Raw genomic sequence first — 23,395 nt, 5'->3', positions numbered from 1 at the left:
GCCTTGCTCAATGACTCCTTTTACTTTAAAGGCGATACTTTACATATGTCTGCTATGATATTCCTTGTGAAAGACTTCCTAATTTGGAACCTTCTTAGACTTAAAATATTTCTACTCCATTCTGTCAAATTCATCCATTTCCTCTTTCATTCTCCCAACTTCACTAATTATTCACAACACTGACTTTCTTTTTTGGAAACTCAACATTCTCTGGTCTAAATTTTCTAACAGTGAGGTAATTTTCCTTGTAATTTTAATGCTCACAACTGCAGCTGGCTTCAGTTTTATAGTTACCTGGACCCAGCCGACAGATTCTGAGGCTTTTGCAATTATTAATAATCTCACACACCCAACCCTTCAAATACATAGTCAATGTTAGTGGTCTTCTAGGCACCTCAGATAACAATTCTGTGATGGTCTCTCCTCCAATGAAGATTCTCTCATGGCCATTCTCTGCCTTAAGGGAATTCCTTACCTTGCATCATTTAGGAATGCAAAATGGGATGATCTGCATAATTTCTATACTTTTTTCCTTGGTTAGATTAATGTTTTAAATCTTCTGATCCCAATGTTTGCAGAAATCATGTCAGTGAAATAATTCTTATAGAGATGAAATCATTTATTCTGTATTTCATCCTGAAATCCCATCCTTTAGCTAAGCCTTGGCTGTCCAATAAATGTGCTAAGGCTGTTCAAGAAAAAGAATGTAGCATATCACAATTGACTTGTATCCAAATCTTCAGCATCATTTTCTGCCTAGACTAAAGTGAGCAACAATTGTAAACATGTTATTAATCAACCCAAATTTGATTTTGAACAGGCTAAACTTGCTTCTTGTCCAAATGGTAGCCAAGAATCCTGGTCTCTTACCAAAGCTACTGGTTGCAACTTCTGTTTCAACCTGATGGTTCTCTTGCATCCTCAGCTAAAGAAGAAAACAACTTATAGAATCCTATTTTTCTTTTAACTCTTGTATCAATAATCTTGGTAAACAACCTCCTACCATAGCAAGTAAACTTATTCAATACTCAATACCTCCCATGGTTTTCCAACAGAAGGATGTCAGAAAAATTCTGAACAACCTTATTCTAAGAAAGCTTCTGGTCCTGTTCTTTGTTACCTTTTTATACTTTGTTATTCTGCTGGTGTTTTTCCTTTTGCTTGGAAATTTGCCCATATCAAATATTTCCTAAATTGTGATGACAAACTCCCCTCTAATCCAATTAAAAAACAGGAGTGCAAGTAAGCTCTAAAGAACAGGTTTTAAGAACATGTGGATATGTCAAGGCATCAAAACTGTTCAGAATTTGTCTAATATCCTGTCATATTGCTACATTGGGCTAATGCAACCAGTACCATGGAATAAATTATACACTTAACCAGGGTTACTTACATATATAATGGGACATTTTACTCCCACAACACAGCTTGGCTGCTCTTTTAGATTTGATACATTATTCATCTTTTGAAACAAAATCACTAACTGAGACAGTCTGCTGCTGATGAGAAGCCAGTGAGTATTGTAAGAACAGTGTCTTGGAGCTTTTATTTGATAGTGGGTTCACCTCTTAGATGATACTATTAAAGTAAAAATGGTATTAGTAACTTGTAAGTTCACCAATGGATACCAATGTTGTTTCAGAAGTGATCAAATCCAAGCTCATCGCCATCATGAGGGAACAAAGCATCTTCAGACAGCAAAGACAAAACAAATGTAATAGAGAAGCATTCTTTTCTCAAATTATATTAAAAATTCCTTATAGTGCAACAGTTAATGAACTGCTACGTGTTATAATCAGTTATGTCACCATTATTTAAGTTCTTACTGTGACATATTAGCAGCAGAAAAAAAAAAATAGAACCTGCACAAGTCTTGGTGTGTGTTAATTTGAATCAATGCAACAGTAAGACAACTCATATAGCTGGAGAGTGCACCTTAGATATACAGAAAAAGTTGTCTTTCTAATATTATACTAATACTGTTCGATCTACAAACTTTAGTTTTGTGTGTGTGTGTGTGTGTGTGTGCGAAGTAGCGTAATACCACGGAAACTCACAAAAAATGGCAACTGCACTGTATGAAGACAAAATACCATTTTAACAAATGAATTTTTCTATGATTAAATAGTTTTGATTCTGAGGATTTTGAATACATTATTAGTAATATTACTAATACATTTCTACAACCTAACATAAGAGCACACTGGATATTGATAGGCCTGAGCAATATTGAGATGTTTCTCCAAACTAAGTGAAGTGAGAGAAATAATAAAAAGATTTGTAGTGTAACTTAAACATTCTGAGAAACATTAAATTATATGTTAGTCTAGCTTTTAAGAAATGGAACTTACCTCCTGACTGCTAAAAAAGCATGAGAAAACAGGGTCTTAATATTGGGCATTCAAGTGAATGCCATATCAGTTGGTTCAATGTGTGCAAGAAGTGACAGCTGTATTACAAGAGTTTCTCTTAGTTCCATGATGCATATTGGGCGCAAGTTAAAAATCTGATATAATTTAGCTGTCTGTAAAAAATTTCCAGTGGTTTAACATTAAGAACATGAAGCTGTAATTTTGTTGGAACCATTCACTTGCTAAAGCTTTGCAAGCGACTAATTTATAACTGGCATTCAGTTTAATTAAAATTCCAATGAAATCAATCAAAGGTTGGTGCAAAAGAGAACATGCATGTTCACTCAAGTTCTGGGGAATGACAATTAGTATGGAGACCAGCTCAAGTGGTAGCAGGCTCTGGTATTAGATGAATTGGTTGCTCTGTACTTTACTGTAGTACTGCCTACATAATAAGTGTCAGTTTACTTGGCATGAGATTAAACAGATTGTATTAGACTAAGGCGCATTTAGGGCTAGAGCCTCAAGCTGCGAACAAATTTAGACTATGTATATAAAGTGCTTAGCATCATAATACACAGCCATTTCTGAATAAACAGAAAATTTTTAAGGTGGCATCGTTTTAGGTTATATCTCATATTGTGAATGCCTTCACAACGAGTTGCCATGATATTGCACTACTTCGAATAAGTAACGCTTCACCTAAGGAGAAGACTAGTGTTACTTATTCTCAGATAGGTACCACCACCCAGACAGCACTGTTTCAGGGCTATTTGGCCCTTCGTCAGTGAGTGGGTAGGTACCCAAGTGATGCAATGATGGCAAAAACAGTTATGAAGTATAACTTCATAACTGTTTTTGCCATCATTGCTTCACTTGGGTACCTACCCACTCACTGACGAAGGGCCAAATAGCCCTGAAACAGTGCTGTCTGGGTGGTGGTACCTATCTGAGAATAAGTAACACTAGTCTTCTCCTTAGGTGAAGCGTTACTTATTCGAAGTAGTGCAATATCATGGCAACTCGTTGTGAAGGCATTCACAATATGAGATATAACCTAAAACGATGCCACCTTAAAAATTTTCTGTTTATTCAGAAATGGCTGTGTATTATGATGCTAAGCACTTTATATACACAGATTGTATTATTAGTGTCCTGGATGGTATATATTGAAAGTACCCTTCTAGATGTTGAAATGCATACTAAGTCTATTGAAAAAGAGAAGATTAGGGTGATGTCAGCATTAGAAAAAAACTTTTTAGTTGCCTGGCTAACTAACTGTGGTATGGAAGGACTATTTTTGTGTTTGTTGAGGTTGATTGTTTTATTGCAGGAGAGATTACTTAAGCTATTTTTTACTTCTAGTATTGTTTCACTGATTAAGTGGATATTTCCTCCAAGACAAAATAATCAGTTAAGTAATGTAATTCTGTTTAGATCAACTTCTTGGTAATGGTATTTTTATAGCATTATATATCTGTGGTAACATTTCTTAACAATGTAAGAATGGTAGGAATAAAAATGTAGGTACTTTCTTGTGTACTTGAATATTTTGAAATTTAAAAAATTAATAATAAAGTGTGTTAGTCTGTTGTGAATAAAGTTATCAATACTTTGCTGGTGTGAAATTACTTAAAAGTAAGAAATTACCAAAGCTTTATTTTTTTTGTTGGAATTACTCAATTACCAAAGCTTTAAGTGAGAAAGCTGGTGTGAAATTACTTAAAAGTAATTTCACACCAGCTTTCTCACTTAAAGCTTTGGTAATTGAGTAATTCCAACAAAATTCAGAGCTTTGTGTTCTTAACATTAAATTACTGGAAAACTTTCCACAAATATGGCAGATAAATCATAAAATTTTCAACTTGCATACCAATATATGTATATCATGGAAATTAAGAGAAACCCATTAAATACAGTTCTTGTGCCTTGTACACAATAATCCAACTGATGAAATTCACATGGAAGTCCAATTTAAGTCTCTTTCCTAAGGATTTATTATGCTTTTAAATTCTTAATGATGAATCACTGCATAAAGTATGCTTTCTTTAAGGGATTAAAAGTTCTCAATTATTTAAAATTTTAGGTTTTTTTTTGTCCCCCCCCTTTCTTCAACGTAATTCACCCTCACTTTTCATGCTACAACCAAGTGGTCAGGAGTTACGTTTCTTGAAAGTTTAATTTCTTAAGCTATGCTAATCATATAACTGAGTGTTTCATGCAACTATTGCAAGAAATGCCCCATACAACTGTTGCTATTTCATAGCAACCTCTTTGAGTGTGACCATTAGTGTAGCATGCTTGTTCTTAGTTTATTACATAACAGATATTTCTCTAATGGAAAAATATGATTTAAATGTAAAACAGGTTGGACATGACAGTTCACCTGTAGGTGAACCATCATGTGATGACAATCATGGTAAACACATCTTGAACAGACTACAGCAGGGCTGTCCAACTGCTGATCACAACAAGGGAAGTATATCTTGGTATTTGCATGTAGAGTGCAGTATCAGGTCTGCATACATGGTGGCTTAAAGTGAAAATTCATCTACTTTGACACATATGCAGCCAGCGAATATGCAGGCAAGACTTAGTTTTATTATAAATAAAGGTTTAAAAAACTTGATGCTTGCATCTTATTCTATAAAATATTTGTTTTCTTTTTGATTCCCTTCAACAATAGCAACTTTGTATGCCTTCGTATTTCCTTTGTGATCACCTTATACTCAACATAGTCAATGTTTTTTTTTTTTTTTTTAATGGTAATTCATTACACTGTAATTAAAAACTGCTGGAGTCTATCTTGCTTATTTTAGGCTGTTTGTTATCTGGCCCCTTTTTTTTTTTTTTTTTGTCATATTTGGGACAAAATTTTTCAATTTAATGTTAAAATTGGAAAGTATAGCATTTAGACCTTGTGATTTCTAAGTAGTATCAATTTTGCTTTAATCAACAGCTTTTTCTCAATGGGAAAGTGTTCTCCAGTCTCAATTTAGTTCAAAAACATCACCTGTGTACTTCTGAAATGAACACGGACTCATTTGATTTGAAAAGGGAAAAAAAATAATAACAGCAGTTTTAGGTTTCAGGAGACAACATAAATTGACTTCACACAGCCAATGTGTACTACAACTAAATGCACATACTGAAGAGTGAACATAACAAACTACTGTTGTGCCCCCCGCCCAATTATTCAGTTTATGTATGTTTCAGAAATACACAAATGACATTTTATACTATACAGAAGATGGGGAATTACTTTTTCATTGACATAAAGTTCAATGGGATAGAATTTAAATTAATTCATAAATCATAAAATGTAAACTGTAATATCCAGTTTTAATATAAAATTCAAAAATCTCATCTCAAATATGACAAAAAAAAGTACAGATAACAAACAGCCTAAACCTAAAAATAAACAAGATAAACTCTGGTGCCTTTAAACTCAAACATCCTCTGTGTGTATGCATATATATCATACTGGCACCCTAGTTTGCATAAGATCATTCAACAGATATTCTAGTACAAGGGTGGTGAACCTTTTTAAGGGTGCATGCCAAAATTGGCTAAATATTTAAAAAAAAACTACCCTCGTGTGCTGCTCAGAATTTTGCAAAGTACTGTATTGTTATTTTTCTCATACACATTTTGCTTGACAAAAGTGTAACCAAAAGAAGAATGAAGTAAAAAACATTAATTTCAATGATGCTTTAATAAAGGTATTAAAATAAAATCCTTCATAACGAAAATGTAACTTTTAACTTACAGAACAAATAATTTAATATAATATAAGAGGTTTATCATTTTATAACTATAAAACATCAGTGAGACTTCTGTTGCTGCACCACTGATGACAGATACTTTACATCGAGCTTATACTTTGTAACTTTTAGAGCTATGCATGCAGCACTAGTTTCATCCGTGAGACCTCCTATGACTAGACTTAACAAAGTTCATCTCTGAGAACGACACCTCACAAGAATGTGTTGTGAGAAAATTGTTTAGTAATGCTGTTGCCAGATTTTTTAAACAGACAAAAGTTTCAGGATTGGAATTCCAAACTTTTAATACTTCATTTTCTGCAGTTTTCTTTGCTAATCCAGTCACTAACTGTTCCCTTTCGATATCATTTAAATCAGCTCTGAGATCGATAAAATTTTGCCTCCTAATTGAGCTGCTCCGAAAACCATCAATCAAGTGCACATCTCAAAATCATCCAGGTCAATCCACTGAAACACTTTCAGGTTCAGTTGTTGTTGTTTGGTTTTTAGGAGCATTAGCAACTAAGGCCATATTGCTCTGGGAATATGCAGTGGTCATTCCCTGACCTTTCCACATCCTCCGTATTTGGTGGTGACGGGATCGAACCCCGGTCTAATCAAGAAGTGGGTGTTACGCACTGCTGCTCCTTCCCACCTGGCTACGGAGGTGCCTTTCAGGTTCAGTTTGGCTAGTTTTACACTGTCTGCAAACTTAATGAATTTTGCAGTTTCTTCCAATTCTCTGAAATTGACAAATCTTGAAGAAAACTGTTCAATAGTTGACTCAATGGTGTTCAGGCATTGCATTTGAAGGCTCTGATGGTCTGTTTTCTCATCAGTTTCAAGATCAATGATCTATCTTTTTAGGTTTGGGAAATATTTAAAATTTCCACTGTACATCGCGTTTAAAAACTCCCAGTTTAATTTCAAACGCCTTTATGTTATCGAACATAACATCGAGGGTCTTACCAGACCCCTGTAATTTGGCATTCAAGTCACTGAAATGTGAGCCGAAACCTGTAAAGAACATCAGAGTGCAGGTTAGTTCAGAAACAAATCACTGCATGAATACTGCTATTTACTAAATGGTGTAACGTCATTACATGCCTGGCAGAGAGAACAGGCGTGTGCAGGTCATGACTCAAGGCTTCTGGAGTGATGTTTGAGGTTTTAAATTTTTTTGGGATGTTCTGAATTCTGCCTGCCCAAAAAATTTGTACAAGTGCCCCTTTGGGCATGCATGCCATAGGTTCACCGCCCCTGTTCTAGTACATTCCTACTTTACAAATATATCTTCCCAAGATAAATTATGTTTTGAAATGGTGAAATTTAATGATTTTAAAAAAGACGTAAGTGACTTTTGTTCAGCCCATTTGGCCACACTATACAGACTAGTCAAAGAGAGATTAGCCAAACCTTAGATATGTAAATACCTATGTATAATGTAAAACCCTATTCACAAAAGTTGCAATTCTGCATACATGAATATATGCACAACCATAATGTACACCACAAACAAATAATCTAAAATAAATAAATACAAAGGAAGAATTGTTTGGTGTTATTAATAAAGAAATATATATCCTCTCCCACAAACTTCTGAAATTTTGGCAAAAACCTGTAACTAAAACTAAAATTTTGACAAGTAAATTAATTACTAATAGCAACCTCACATCAATTTCCACATTATAAATCTGAAAAACAATCCTGTGATATCTAGTAATAAAATTTAACACCAGCAGTCTCATAATTCTGGCATAGTTTTATTTAAAACAATTCCTTTGGTACAACAACAAAATATTTCATTGTAAAAGAATACAACTTAATTTTCAAAGTACTATAATTCAACATAGTTAAAATTCTTTAAATTTAAATGCTAATTTCAGCATACATATTCAACTTTGAAAGTGTTCTCTTAAAATTTTTTTAAAAAGTATAAAAACATTTATATTATGAACAATTGAAATCTGTAGAAATTAAGACAAAATTTCTGCCACTACTATACAAAAAGTAACTAACAAGTTCTAGCACACAGCAAATAGGTATAAAAAGAAATGTCTATAATTTGCTGTTCCAAAAAGATACCATCATGAATCATAAATTGGTTACAAAATTGAATTCACAGCATAGTTGATAGTTTTTGTGCAATACTACAGCAACTGTTTAAAAGATAATCTGTAAAAAGAGCTAATTTTGCTCACAACATCATCCAATTAGATGATTCGAAGGCATCTTAAGGCAATTTATGTATGAAAAGTGGAGATAGAAGTGGTGGACAAAAGGAGATGGATAAGAAAACACTTTGGCCAGCCAAGTGCCACAATGCAATGATGATATGTTTTTTAAAACTATAAGAAGGAACAATTCCTTAATCAATGCAAGATATTATAGTAAAATAAAACAGACTTCACGAGAGAGAGGAGAAACAACACAAGCACTTCTTATCAAACTATGACTGGGCTTCTAACAAGCACCTTTACACGGTATAGATGCATTATATTTTTTGGCTCACATGAGCTACTATGACAGCAGTCTTTTTGTGTTTCCTTTATTCCCCCGCTTCAAGCTTTCACTCAGTTTCCTTTTCAAATATTCACCGGATGGCAAGAAAGAGAGAGGGGAGAGAGAGAGAAAAAAAAAAAAAAAAAAAAAAACATATCACAGGATAACTACCGGATATGCTAGAAGCATTCCTTGACGTCTCCGTGGATGCTCAACTTCAGCTTATCACAAATGAGGAGACTGATTAAAAGGTGGTCCCGACAATAAAATGGAGCCCAGCAGCACGTTTTATCATTTAAATATTTTTACTCAGGTGACTAGCCCACCTTCCCATATTGCAGTGGTGCTAAAATCACTTACTGCATAGTCTGGTCTCCTCCACTACTCATGTCATGAAAGGCTGGATCTGGTGAATGGGGATGCATCACAGATTGAGGTGTAGCGGGATAACTATCCATGCCACTCAAAGGCCACCTGTAATTTAAATATTAATCAATGTAATAAGCATATTGTTACCAATGCTAACAATAAGTTTTCAAGGAGGGGGGGGGGGGAAAGCTAGATTCTTTAAAAGAATCCTTGACTAGGTTAATTAAAAACTAAAAAAAAAAAAAAAAAAAAACCAAACTTCTAAGGCCTATTAATCACCAATCCATTACACACACACACACACATTAAATCCTTACTTTAACGAACCTTGGAATAATGAAACACTAAACAAGGCTTTTTGTCCACATGGCAGTGACATAGCTGCCATAATGATGGTATCTGTATCAGTTAAAATAATTCCACGATAGTGTTAGGAAGCAGGGATTTCCCCCACATCACCTTCCATCACTCTTACAAACTTGTGAGTAATTAGTAGAGAGTCATCTGAACCTCCAGCTAGGATACCTAAGAGCGCTTCAGACAATAAGCTTTACATAGAGTTTCTACTGCCTATATGACACCACAAAACTTCAAGATCTCTATTCCACACAAAGGGCAGTAAAATATAGTTCTGTGGCATTTAATGCTCTCTATTTTATAGGATACCATTTTTTAAAGAAAATTTTTCAACTTTGATAACTATATGTATATTTCATTCAAGTTCAACAGACAAATCAGATTAAGTGGGCAAGTCTTATTATACCAATATAGTCCATTAAATTGAGGTTTTACTGTAGATATATTTCTTCACTGCTTCTTACATTATTTTTTGTTTTATACAGTGAAATCTCTCTGAAATGGACACCACCGAGCCAAAAGAAAGTGTCTACTATAGGCAGTTTTCCATTTGCAGAGGTCAGTATAGCCAGTTTCAATGATTTGAAAAATGAAATTCATTATATGTGTGTTTCAACAATTAATTAACTTTTAGTAAAAATTAATATAAATAGCTTTGTTTAGAACATTTCATTTTCATTATGGATAATTAGATCACTTACTAGCTTTGGTCAATATTCAATTACTGATTGAACAGCAGCTACCGATCAATAGCAAAACACAAAGTGGATAAAATTTTGTTGTTAAATTTATCTGTGACTTCAGTTTTGCAATTATACCGCCATCTACATTTTCGGATTGGGCGAATAAAAACTTGAAGATATCCTCTATTTTTGCATGGTTTCATCCTCAGATGGCAATGTAACATGTTGCTCATTGTTGACTTTGATATAAGCTCTACTTTACACAAAGTCAGGGAAATATGAAGATACCTTCTATCATCTGGAATGGTTAATTTCTGCTAACAGAATTTTTATTTAATGTAATTGGATACATCTCCCCTTTAATAGATCAAACCCTCCCGTTTTTAAATTTCTGGAAGTAGCCTTGCCACAAACAGCAATAAATTTAATTTCTTAGCATGCAATCAATGTAATGCTTAGGAAAACTTCAACAGTATTCCAAGGGAAAATCTGCATACATGAACAAACTTTGTATGAAGCTACTTAAATGACCACCATTTCTCACTACAGAGTGAGAGTGGCATTCCTCAGTCAAGAAACTCTACACCGCTGTTGCTAAAGCAGTTATGAGAGTAATGCCAAGCATCACAATGTTTTTATCGATTATACAGAAATATAATGTAATGATATAATAGATGACAGCATAATTGCAAACTGAAATCACAGAAATATTTACCAACAAAATTTTATCCACTTGGTTTTGCCATAGATGATCAACAGCGACCAACAGCTTCTGTACTAGCAGTAATTGCATGGTTTCATCCTCGGATGGCAATGTAACATGCTGCACATTGTCGACCTTGACATGTTAAGCTCTACTTTACACAAAGTCCATGGAAAAATGAAGATATCTTCTATCACTGGAAGTGGTTTCAGATTAGTAAAAGAGGTTTGTGGATATTCTGTATTTAAGGATGCAGAAAATCCTCATGGGATGTGATTTCTAATAATTCTCTCCAGGACCCAAGCCCTAGTATCCACAACAAGGGGTTCCATTTTAGAGAGTTATCTGTTAAAGGGGTTTTTTTACTGTACAATCATCAGCAATTAATCATACAGCAAAACTTATGTGCAATTTTCCACGCAAAACTGTTAAACTTTGGAGAAATAAAATTTATTAATCTAACTCTAATAAATATGCTTATGCAAATTTATTGGTAGAGTTTGAGTTTTCTTTTAATAAATAATAGAACATCACTTTAGTAGTATGGGCAAGTGAAAGAGGGGAAATTTAAATGCTTAAGACATTTAGTTTAATCTGAATGATTAATTTCACAATGTTGATGTTCTAGAATTTATGGCTGATACAAAAATCTCAACTTTCCTCCAAATGCATATTCTCAAAAAAGTGATTACTGGTTTGCAGGTCTCACCTGACCTTAATTTGGTGATGGGCATAATTGAATAATTAGTAACTGAGTGATTTCAATAAATGAAATAATGAATTATGACCCCTTGATTATTCCCATTATTATCTTATTTAGGAGCCCATAGTACCTGCAAGCACTTTAGAACAGCTGTGATATACAGGAAACCCTATTAAATTCAGTCAGTCTCACAGAAAAGTATATTTTTAATATACACTTCAGTCGTACTGGAGGGACGGATAAAGAAAGAATAAGGTTTATGTAAAAATCCGGCGCCTCCGTAGCCAGGTGGGAAGGAGCAGCAGTGCGCAGCACACGCTTCTTGATTAGACCGGGGTTCGAGCCCGTCACCACCAAATACGGGGGATGCGGAAAGGTCAGGGAATGACCACTGCATATTCATGGAGCAATATGGCCTTAGTTGCTAATGGCCCTAAAAAAACCAAATAACAAATGTAAAAATCCTTTAATACTAGTTAAAGGAAAGTTAAGCAAACAAAAACAAAATAAAACAATATAAATCTTCGGACTTTCCCTTTCCAATTCCTATGTTCTGTTTTTGGCCAGCACAGCACACCTTCAGCTCCATAGCCCACCATAGCCCACCATAATCAACATCTTCGATTTGAATAACGGTGCAAGGCTAACCGCATCATTCCAAAAGGCTTCCACTACAGAGCTCTGTTTCCCAATGAGCGTATGCAACATGCTTGTCGGAATTTCAGTATCAAAACTACAAATCTGGATCAGCTGTCTTCATCAGGACCTGCGACGAGCTTCCACCAGCAAAGCCACCCTCATGCTTGAGCTTAGAGACCTGGTTCCCTCCTCCACATATTCCAGTATTATCCAGACTTTGTTTCCAAGTGGTCCGGGAATGACCCAACCAGTATTGATCACGACAACAAGGCAAATTCAACGATCTAGTTCGTGAGGCCCACACCACTCTTTGCCCTGGGGATTAAGTCCACTGTTCTACCCTGTAGTCCTCCACTCACGGAACTCGCCATGGGTATCACGGCATCGTTGACACGTTTACCCGAAGAGACTGACATTGCGATTTGCCTCAAGACTGCAGCAATCGTGCATTGTACCCATCCAGTTAATTCCAACTTTAACCAATGCCAAATCTCTGCTCTCAACTTGTTGAAAAGAGATAATTTCATTATCATCTTACCAGTGGATAAAGGACGCCATACCATCGTTTTGAATCATTTGGACTACCAAATGAAAGCCCTGTCTCTTTTGCAAGACACCGCTATTTATTAACCCGTGCACAACCCTCCCATTAAGACCTTGGAATGATGGGAGGCCAAAGTCAACAGTCTGGTGTAGAGTTGGTTCGACTCTGGTAAGATTTCTGAGTCTCCATGCACTGGCATTTACACGCATCTTGATGCCAACTCCCACAGTTCTACGGTCTGCTGAAGGTCCACAAGCCAGGAGTGCCCTTATGACCTATCGTCTCCCACTGTGGCTCCCTGGTATGAATTGTCAAAGTTTGTGGCCAATCTACTTTCACCTCTACTTCACACGATTTTGAACAGCAAAGAATTCCTACACCTGATTCCCAGTCTTACCATTTCAGAAGATCAGATTATGGCCCCATTTGACATGGTATCACTATTCACGGTGTTTCCTGTCCAACTAGCCATCATGTGTGCCAAGTAACTTCTTGACGATAATCCCACTCTGAGCAACAGAACTTCACTATCTGTCAATGACATTTGCACCATTCTCAGGTTGGGCCTGACCAGTGAAACCATCTACTGTCAAATTAATGATATGGCTATGGGTGCACCTGTCAGCTCAGTCACAGCAAACACTGCTATGGAAGAGCTAGAGGGTCCCACATTTGTTGATTTGCCAGATCCTATAGCCTTTTGGTGTCATTATGTTAATGTTGTATTTGTAATCATTCTCCACGGGTCAGGAGACCAACATTTGTGACACTTCAACTCTCTGTCGCCCTTTATTCAATTCACAATTGAACTGGAGTTGGGCAATACTCTCCCCTTTTTAGATACTCTTGTTCGGCACTAGGGTGTGTGCTTAAAAACTTCAGTCCACCACAACTGATGAGTGCTGGCCAGCACATGCTCACAGCCAACTTCTTGGTAACGTGCGTGAGCCCTACTAACCCATGCCCAGACTCATTCCAGTTCAATGGATGAAAGGTGCAATGAGATTGTTAAAATAAAAGCAGATCTGACTAGATGTGGCTACCCTGCCAGTGCCCTAGATAGTGTGACCTGTAAGCCCGTGACCATGCAGCACACCATAGGGCCCCCATAGCGATGGCACCACCTTGACCGTCTTTATCCCATACTACCCAGGCATGTCACAGCAGCTCTCTAAAATCTTATGAGCCCACGGGATAAAATGCTTGCAGCTACCAGGCAGGAAGTTGCAGTCCCTACTCTCAAGGGACTGCAACTGGATTGCTCTGTCGAACACGACAGAGCAATCCATTCTGCAGATTCAGAACACTCGGCGATCACGCAGAGCACTTCTGGTCTTGCCAGCACGACCTCGATCTGTGATTTTGAAATTATCGGCCAATTCTGACACTACTGTCATCACATTTGATTGGAATCGTTCCATATTTCCTGTTGTTGAGGTGCTTATAACCGAAATACAGGAGGACGCATCCATCCCATCATGGAAGCAGTTATCCTCCAGAATGATAAACGTTGGCACATGCTTCATACTCAAACACTACAGTTACAAGCTTCTACTCCCAACAACTGATTGTTACCTGCACCTGTGTCACGTGTTTCACCTTGCATGACCATCATGGCTAGGCACCTGGTATTCTTTATTTTTATAATAATGCTCATTCCCCAACTGAAGTACTAAACAAGTCCAAAAGCTTTTTGTAGATTTATATTATTTTATTTTGTTTTATTTTTGTTTGCTTAACTTGCCTTTAACTAATATTAAAGGATTTTTACTCAAAACTTGTTCTTTTATTTATTCATCACTTTGCTATGACTGAAGTATATATATTTTAAAATGAATCTCAGAGACAGATGCCACTAAAATTTTTTTCAAATAAATATTACTGAAAATTATTTTAAAACAACTTATTTTGCTTAAATAAGTTCTGCTGTGCATTTCTAATATACAGAAGAAATAATGTCTGTTTTATTTTACTTAAATATAAAAATAAATAATAGATGAATAAATAAATAAAATGGTAGAATATTTACCAAAAATATTTTTTCAGAGGTTATAATTTACAAAGCATATTTTATTAATAAGACATACATTACCATACAAATTTTTAATAATGCACACATTAAGAAATTCAGTACAGTATATATAACTTATTTTAATGCATTAAATTTTGTTTTTAATGTTTAACTTCTAGCTCATTTACATAAAAATTCAATTTTAATGCAATTAAAAATGTGCACGTTCATATTGCTCTAAACTGATTACACCTCATCATCATCATCATCATCAGCCATTTTCAATCCACTGCAGAATAAAGGTCTCTCCAGCAACTTTCCAGTTCCTTCTGTTTTGTGCAATGACCATCCATTTACTACCCACAAACTTATGAATTTCATCAGTCCATCTCTGTCTTTGTCTTCCAGGTTTTATTCTATCTCCTCTTTGGGTACAATTCTGTTATTTTCTTAGTCCATCTGTCATCATGTCTTTGAGATATGTGTCCTGGCCAAGACCATTTTAGTTCTTTAGTTTTGATAAGACTGTACATTACTTGAGTTTGCTGCCTAATCAATGTGTTTCTCTTCTTATCTAACAGTCTGATTCCTAATATAATTCATTCCAACCTTCTCTGTGTAGTTTTCAGCTTCTCTTTTATTCTTTTGGCGAGTGGCCAAGTTTCACTTCCATAAGTCATGGTGGGGAGTATACACTGGTTCATTATTTTACATTTCAAATAAATTGGAATATTGCTCCTCAGTATGTCACTATGTTGCAAAAAAGTCGTGAGTTAGGGTTAAATTTGAAAGTGTCTGCAATTCTGCCCAGACACGATATGAGGGAATACATGATGAGAGCCTTATCAATCAATTCAGCCCTGAAGGGAATGTGCAAGGCTCAAGGGGTAGAATTTTTTTCAGCCTGGTCTGTGCTTGTTAACAGGAGTGACTGCTTCTAAAGGGATGGGATACACTTAAATAGAAAGGGTGCAAGAATATTTGCTGATGCTATCGAGGCAGTGTTAAGTGGGTCGGAAAACTGCTAGCTTGGGGGGATTCACAGACTAAAAGGTTAAAAGTAGCCACAGGCAGAAGTGAAGGTGATTCTTGCACTACTTCTATTAGAATAAGAAATGGCCTGGAGCGAGGGGTGCTGGGGATTTCAGGGACTGATTGCAGTCATCGTGAAACAGGTGGTTATATAGGGTGTGTTAGAGTAACCAAGAATAAGAATAGGGGCATGTATACTTGCATGTATACCAATGCCAGAAGTATAGTAAATAAATTTGATGAATTGGAAGTGTTGGTCAAGACATCAAAGGTGGATATTGTTGGGATAGCAGAGACGTGGTATTACACGGATATGGTGTCACATAGGAATGCAGAATTGGAAGTTAGGGAGTACAATGTGTACAAAAAGGATAGGTAGGGAGGAGTTGTTATGCTGTTAATTAAGAAAAACAAAATCAAAAGAAGTGCATCTGGTGGATATAGATGAACAGTGCACTGTTGAGTCAGTCTGGTGTGACATAAGCACTGCGAAAGCAAAAATAAGAATAAGAGTGTCTTATAGGCCTAATGACTCGAATGGGTACAACGAACAATTGTACAAAGAAATAGAGTGGGCTAGTAAATCTGAATGTCTTATAATGGGGGATTTTAACTTCCCAGATATTGATTGCAACTTGTGGGTTGGTCACACGCACACTAGTAAGACTTTTGTGCATTTATTGGATGATTGTTTTCTGCAGCAGCATGTTCGAGAGGCAACCAGAGAGGGTAATACTCTTCATCTGATAATCAGTAGCGATCATTCGTGTATTAAGAATTTGGAAATAAAGGAACCACTAGGTGGCAGTGATCAGTGTACTGATGTGGGATTAACTTAAAGATATAATTACCATCAGAGGTAAAGGAAAGGGTTTTTGCTTCCGTAAAGGTGACTACCAGTAGTCGCAGAGAGTTTTTAAATTCTGTACAGTGGGATCAACTGATGATGTTACCAACAGCAAATTCTAAATGGGAAGCATTCGAGGAATTAATCGTGGAAGCAACTAAAAGTTTCATACCTATTAAGAAATATTGTTCAGGGTTTAAGCCTAAATGGTTGTAAAATGAACTAATGAGACTCGTGGCAGAGAAGAAAAATGCATGGGATGCACATAAATTATCAGGCAACACAGATTACGAGAAATCTTTGGCAAAGGATGCTAAGAAAAAGAGAAAGGATTTCTTTACTTATATAAACTCTAAAAAGAAGGTGATGAATCTGATTGGTCCACTTGATATTGATGGTTCGACTGTTGATGATCCTGCTCAGATAGCAAACAAACTGAATGAGTATTTTTCATCTATATTCACACATGAGGAGTTATTAAGGTTTGAAAATGCCAAAAGGTTATCAAATTGTAGCAGGGTGCTTAATGATTTTGTAATAACTGAGAACAAAGTGGAGGAGAAATTGTTGAAGTTAAACATAAGAAAGGCACATGGGGTGGATGGGATCTATCCAGTTATATTAAAGGAGGCGGCAAAAGAAGTAAGCAAACCCTTAGCCATAATTATGAGCATATCCTTGGATTCAGGGGAGCTCCCCATGAGTTGGAGATGGGCAAATGTATCCCCAATTCACAAAGGAGTTTAAAGGGTGACGCAAATAATTATGGACCTGTTAGTTTTACTTCTGTTCTGGAGAAAATAATGAAGTCACTGGTTAAAGAAGTGATACAGGATCACCTAGACAAGACTGCAGTAATAGTTCAGACACAGCATGGGTTTGTTAAGGGAAAATCTTGTCTGACAAATTTTATTGGGTATTATGATGCGGTTACAAAGGAACTGGGATGCAAAAAATAATTCTGATATCATATACTTGGATTTCAGGAAAGCTTTTGACACTGTTGCACATGGAAGGCTACTGTACAAATTAGAGCAGAATGGTATTTAGGGTAAGTTGCTATAATGGATAAAAGGATGGTTGAGTGGGAGAAGACAGAGGGTGGTAATCAATGGGTGCTGCTCTTCGTGGACTAATGTTATTAGTGGAGTCCCACAGGGTTCGGTGCTGGGTCCACTGTTGTTTTGTATATTCATCAATGATACTGATGAAGGTATATAAGGCTTAGTGTCAAAGTTTGCAGATGATACAAAAGTTGGCAGAGTTGTTAATGACAGTAAGGGCAGTGTGCTACTGCAACAGGATCTAGAAAATTTGGACAGATGGGCTGAGAAGTGGCAACTGAAGTTTAACATTGACAAATGCAAAGAACTGCATATGGGTAGAAGTAACCCCAGAGAAACGTACCAGCTGTGTGGTACTACACTTAAGGTGATAGAAAATGAATAGACCTGGGAGTAATTGTGCAGTCAGATATGAAGTTTTCTGAGCAATGCAGACAGGCTGCCAGGGCAGATCATGGGGTTTTTTCAATGATATACAGGAATTTTGCTAGGAGGGAAAAGTAGGTGATTGTCCCTCTGTACAAGGCAATGGTCAGGGTTTGAATACTGTGTTCAGGTCTGGGGCCCTCATTTTAGGAAGGATATAGATTTGCTTGAGAGTGTACAAAGAAGGGCAACAAGATTGGTGAGGAGAATGAAGGGACCCTCTTACAAAGTTCTGCAAATTGCAGCAGCTGGAGACTAGGCACTTGCGAGGTGATCTGATTGAGGTGTATAAGGCCTTGAATGGTTTGAGTATGCTGAATTCTGATGGGATTCTTCCACTTGTTCAGATTATGAACCTAAGGGGGCATAAATTCAAATTGAGGAAAGACAGGTGTAGAATAGATGTGCGGAAATTTGCTTTTAGCCAGTGGGTGGTTAATTGCTGGAACAAACTTCCATCTGTCGTTGTGGAAGATGATAGGTTAAATAAATTTAAGAAAGAACTGGAGAAACATTTAAAGGGAATTGTTTTGTAAATTTTTTTTTTTTGGCTGATGCTGCATAAGCTCATACCCTTGTTTTGTTGTATCACATGCCACCACTACTACTACCATTTCCTGAATACTATCCGTCCAAAATTTATTCTTCTCTTGACTTCCAGCCATTTATCCTTACAGCTAATGACTTGTCCAAGATAAGTATATGAATCCACCTTTTCAATTACTGCTCCTTCAATGATTATATCCCTTTCTGTGGCATACTTGCTCATCATTACTTTTGTTTTAGCCATATTCATCTTTAGTCCGAAATCCTTACTAACTCTACATAACTGATTAAGATTTTCTTCTAATTGTTTGGGATCATGGCTTATGATCACAATGTCATCTGCAAATTGTAAATGGTTTATTTACTCTCCATTCACATTGACTCCTTTCTGCAACCAGTCTAGGCCTCATTTTAGGAAGGATGTAGATTTGCTTGAGCGTGTACAGAGAAGGGCAACAAGAATGGTGAGGGGAATGAAGGGATCCTCTTACCAAAAGAGGCCGAGGCCCAAGTTCTGCAAATTGCAGTGGCTGGAGACTAGGTACCTGCAAGGTGATCTGATTGAGGTGTATAAGGCCTTGAATGGGTTGAACACACTGAATTCTGATGGGATTCTTCCACTTGTTCAGATTACGAACATAAGGGGGCATAAATTCAAATTGAGGAAAGACAGAGGGAGAATAGATGTGTGGAAATTTGCCTTTAGCCAGCAGGTGGTTAATTGCTGGAACAAATTTCCAGCTGTCGTTGTGGAAGTTGATAGGTTAAATAAATTTAAGGAGGAACTGGACAAAGATTTAGAGGGAATGGTTGTGTGAATTTGTTTTTTTTTTTTTTTTTGGTTGATGCTACATAAGCTCAAATGCTTGCATTCTTGTATCACATGCCACAATTTCTATTACTATTACTAATCTTCTGAAAGCTTTCTCAAGGGCAGCAGTAAACAACTTCGGAGATATTGTCTCCTTGTCGAACTCCTTTCTCAACTTTAAATTGAGAACTTTTCATTATGTTTTCCATTCAAAATGATAAACTGAAGCAAATTGAGGGCTTCTGATAACATTTCAGCCATAATTGTCATGTTTAACAAAACTGTTGTATAAAGGTTGAAGCATCTATAAATAGTCGGCATTCTTCGGGAATGTGCCTCATGGTCACTGCTGCCATAAGACCATCAACATCCTTACAAACATGAGTTCATCTTCTGACTGATAGAATTATTCATTGTCTTTATTTTGAGTACAAAATGTTTCACAGAATGATTTAGAAGATTCCATTGCTGTAGCCTCGAGGCCAAAAGTTCTGCCTTATTCTTTGGCAGTTCAAGATCCCTGATGAGGTGGCCGACCGGGCTAGCCGAGTGGGTAAAGTACCTGCCCGGCAACCCAAAGGTCGCGGGTTCGATTCCCGCCTCGGGCTTGGATCAAAGTACTGCAAAAACCTTGGGAGGTGCAATATGGCCACAGAAGCCGATGCGCCAACAACTACCAAATCAAATCAAATCAAAATCAAACCTGATGAGGTTATTAAGCTCAGTTTCTGTGATCTTATGTGGTTCAGAAGGATAAAGGTTTAAACAAAATGGTGGATCCCTTGATGTAGACGGGTGCTATACTTCTTCATGTATATCAACTTGATTTTCATCAGCGTCTTTATCTTCAATGGAGTGTACCAAAAAACAGTTGGGTGGTTCAGGAATAGGTAGTACTTTACTGTGAGGCACGGGAAAAATTGCAGATGGTATATTTGGGTACACCACTGTCCATTTTTTCTTCACTGTCATCCCTTTTCTAATAGGAAGCATCACAGAAGTAAGTGTCTGGATGTGATTTGTTGCCTCTCTCTATATCATGGGCACTGGGAAAGGCATAAAACGTCCCTTTTGAAAGGGACGTTTTATGCACGTTGAATTTTGATGAACAGGTAGTTCAACATATGTGGAGCTCAGTTGTTGTCCTAGTCACCTACTTTACACCCAAAATACAAGAAGTAGGCCTTTTTATGGCTCAAGTTAAGGGACGCTTTCTTCAAGCTAACATGACCTCCGCATACATAACAGAAGTCATCCAGACCAATCACACAGTTATATTAATCTTACACGACACAAATACTGCGCAAAAAAGTATAAATCTCACAGAATACAACTGTTAAGTGAGAACAAATCACCCAGTACCTAGCCATATCTGAGAAATACTGCAACAGAGTTGAAGATGCAATCGAGGCGATAGCTGCCAATCAGGGGATAAGAGCATGATAGTTCTGAAACTGCAATGCAAGCGTTTTGCCCAGAGTCGCAGTTGATAATGTACAGCAACTCGTTAATATGAGACCCCAACCATAATTCGAAAACAAATTTTAATGTGATTTTCGTGTTCAACAGAATGAAATTAGTTAAGATTGGGTATTTTCGTTTTTGTAACATTTTAACCTCAGTAGTTCAATACACTGTCTGGCCATCTCCCTCAAAATTACTAGGCATATTCCACCAACTAGATGAGCCACACCTGTGTTTAGACTTGGAAGTTTTTCTAACAAATAATCTAAAATTTCAATATTGTTAATTTCATGCATTCCAGCTTTATTTACTTAGCCTCTCCTTACCATGAAGGGTCTTTTGTGAGTAAAGCTTTATGCAAAGTAATAGTAATGGAGGCATGTGATGCAAGAAAGCAAGCATATGACCTTATGTAGCATCAGCAAAAAAAAAAAACACAACAATTTCACACATCCATTCCTCTAAATGTTTGTCCAGTTCCTCCTTCTCCTTCAATTTATTTAAGCTATCAACTTCCACAACAACAGATGGAAGTTTGTTCCAGCTGCTGGCTAAAGGCAAATTTCTGCACATCTATTCTACAACTGTCTTTCCTCAATTTGAATTTATGCCCCCTCAGGTTTGTAATCTGAGCAAGCGGAACAATCTCATCAGAATTCAGCTTGCTCAACCCATTCAAGGCTCAACCCCTCAATCAGATCACATTGCAGGTGCTGCAATTTGCAGAACTTAAGTCTTTCTTGGTAAGATGACCCATTCATTCCCCTCGACATCCTTGTTGCTGTTCTCTGTACAGCAATACTCCGCATTGCACTGATAATTGGTACCGAAACTGTTCTGTGTTATGCAAAATCGTGTGATTGAGGTATAATTATAATAGGTTTTAATTGAAAGCTTACCAGAGCAACAGTCTATAAAAAAATTTAATAAATCTATAAACAATTTGCGCTTGATAGCTAATTAAAAGAATTTGAAATAAAAAATATCACAAAAATTTTATTGACGAAAAGGTAACATGAGAGATGAGAAAAAAGCTTCATTGTTTATTTAGGTATTTCAATAATGAAGTCTGGTGAATTTGTCTCTTTTTCTCGGCATACAAGTCTTTGTTGCATCAAATCCCATCTTGTAAAATTTGCCATATCTTGATGCTATGTTCATTCGGATCTCCGTTCATAATCGCCTCGCAGGCCATGTCAACCCCCTGAAAAACTTTCTCCAATTCTTCTGTTAAATTATTTTGGTGCCACTTCAGAGTTGTTTTCCTCTTCTTCATATGCAATTTGCTGATCAATTTCAAGGAGAGTTGCATCATATAAGTCATTTGCATATGAGTCAGTGCAGCCACATATATTGGCAGTGTCCAAAGATTTAAATCCAGTCTTTTCCAGTCTTCACAATGTCTTAGACAGTTGTCTGAACTTGTGATTCAAAACCAATGAAATCATTTGCCAAATGGGGCAATACATGCTCCCAAACAGAACGAATATTGTTGGCAGTGATTTCTAGCCAAGATACAGATGTACACTGTGCTGCCATTTTATTAGGTACAACCACCGCTGTGCACAGAAATGGTTTGTCCCACAATGTTGCAAGTCACATAACCACAGTTGTGGATATAAATGCAGCATAACAACTTTTCTAGTATCAGTTAAGCATAAAAACGTAGCAAGAATGGGGAAAATTAGTGATCTAACAAACTTCGAATGTGGCATGGTAATAGGTGCAAGACTTGCTGGACAAGGCATCTCTGAAACGGCAGTTCTCCTGAACTCTTCACACACACCACAGCTTCAAGGGTGTATCGAGAATGGTGCAACGAACAGAAAACATCGTCTCAACGGCACTCCTTTGGAACAAAATCGCTTGTTAATGAGAGAGGTCAGAGGAGGATGGCTAGAATTGTACGAGCAAACAGATGGGCCACAATGTCGCACATCATGTCAGAATATCACCTTGATGCGCAGAACAAAATATCGCAATGGAACACTAGTCGCACTTTGCCGCGAATAGGCTACAACAGCTGACGGCCACATCACATACCTTTGTTATCAATGAAGAACAAGAGAGCATACGTCCTAGGCACAGGAACACCAGCACTGGACTATCGAGGACTGGAAAACAGCTGCTTGGTCTGACAGAGTTGAAGTTCCTGCTGCATCATGTATGGAAGACTCAAATGGATCCATAGACCCGTCATGTCTGACGACTACTGTGCAAGGTAGTGGAGGCAGTGTTATGGTGTGGGGAATGTTTTCTTAGCATACGCTGGATCCATTGATACCCATAGATTCACCTCTGAATGCCACATACCTAAACAAGGCATGTGGCATTCACTTTTGACAAACATTGTTGCTGACCAAGTGCATCCGTTCATGTTGACAGTTTATCCTCAGTCAGATGGTTACTTCCAGCAGGGGCGCCTCCATAGCCAGGAGGAGCAGCACATAGCACACACTTCTTGATTAGACCGGGTTTCGAGCCCATGCCCACGAAATATGGAGGATGCGGAAAGGTCAGGTAATGACGACCACATATCTCCGGAGCAATATGGCCTTAGTTGCTAATGCTCCTAAAAA

The 23,395-nt window shown here is 37.0% G+C and overlaps 1 protein-coding gene across 1 annotated transcript in view; it reads right to left on the bottom strand.

Moving 5' to 3' along the window:
- Positions 1–23,395, bottom strand: part of Stat92E (Signal transducer and transcription activator Stat92E) — a 478,242-nt gene that overhangs the window by 9,864 nt on the left and 444,983 nt on the right. Inside the window, exon 21 of the mRNA XM_090375942.1 lies at positions 8,978–9,091. Within this exon, the coding sequence (XP_090232068.1) occupies positions 8,978–9,091 (114 nt within the window). The remainder of the gene's footprint in view (positions 1–8,977; positions 9,092–23,395) is intronic.

Source organism: Mastigoproctus giganteus, chromosome 1, assembly GCF_048544385.1.
Source record: "Mastigoproctus giganteus isolate SK-2022 chromosome 1, ASM4854438v1, whole genome shotgun sequence".
NCBI classification, from domain to species: domain Eukaryota; kingdom Metazoa; phylum Arthropoda; class Arachnida; order Uropygi; family Thelyphonidae; genus Mastigoproctus; species Mastigoproctus giganteus.
Note: the sequence above shows the minus strand (reverse complement) of the source record. Positions and strands in the feature narration are given on the sequence as shown.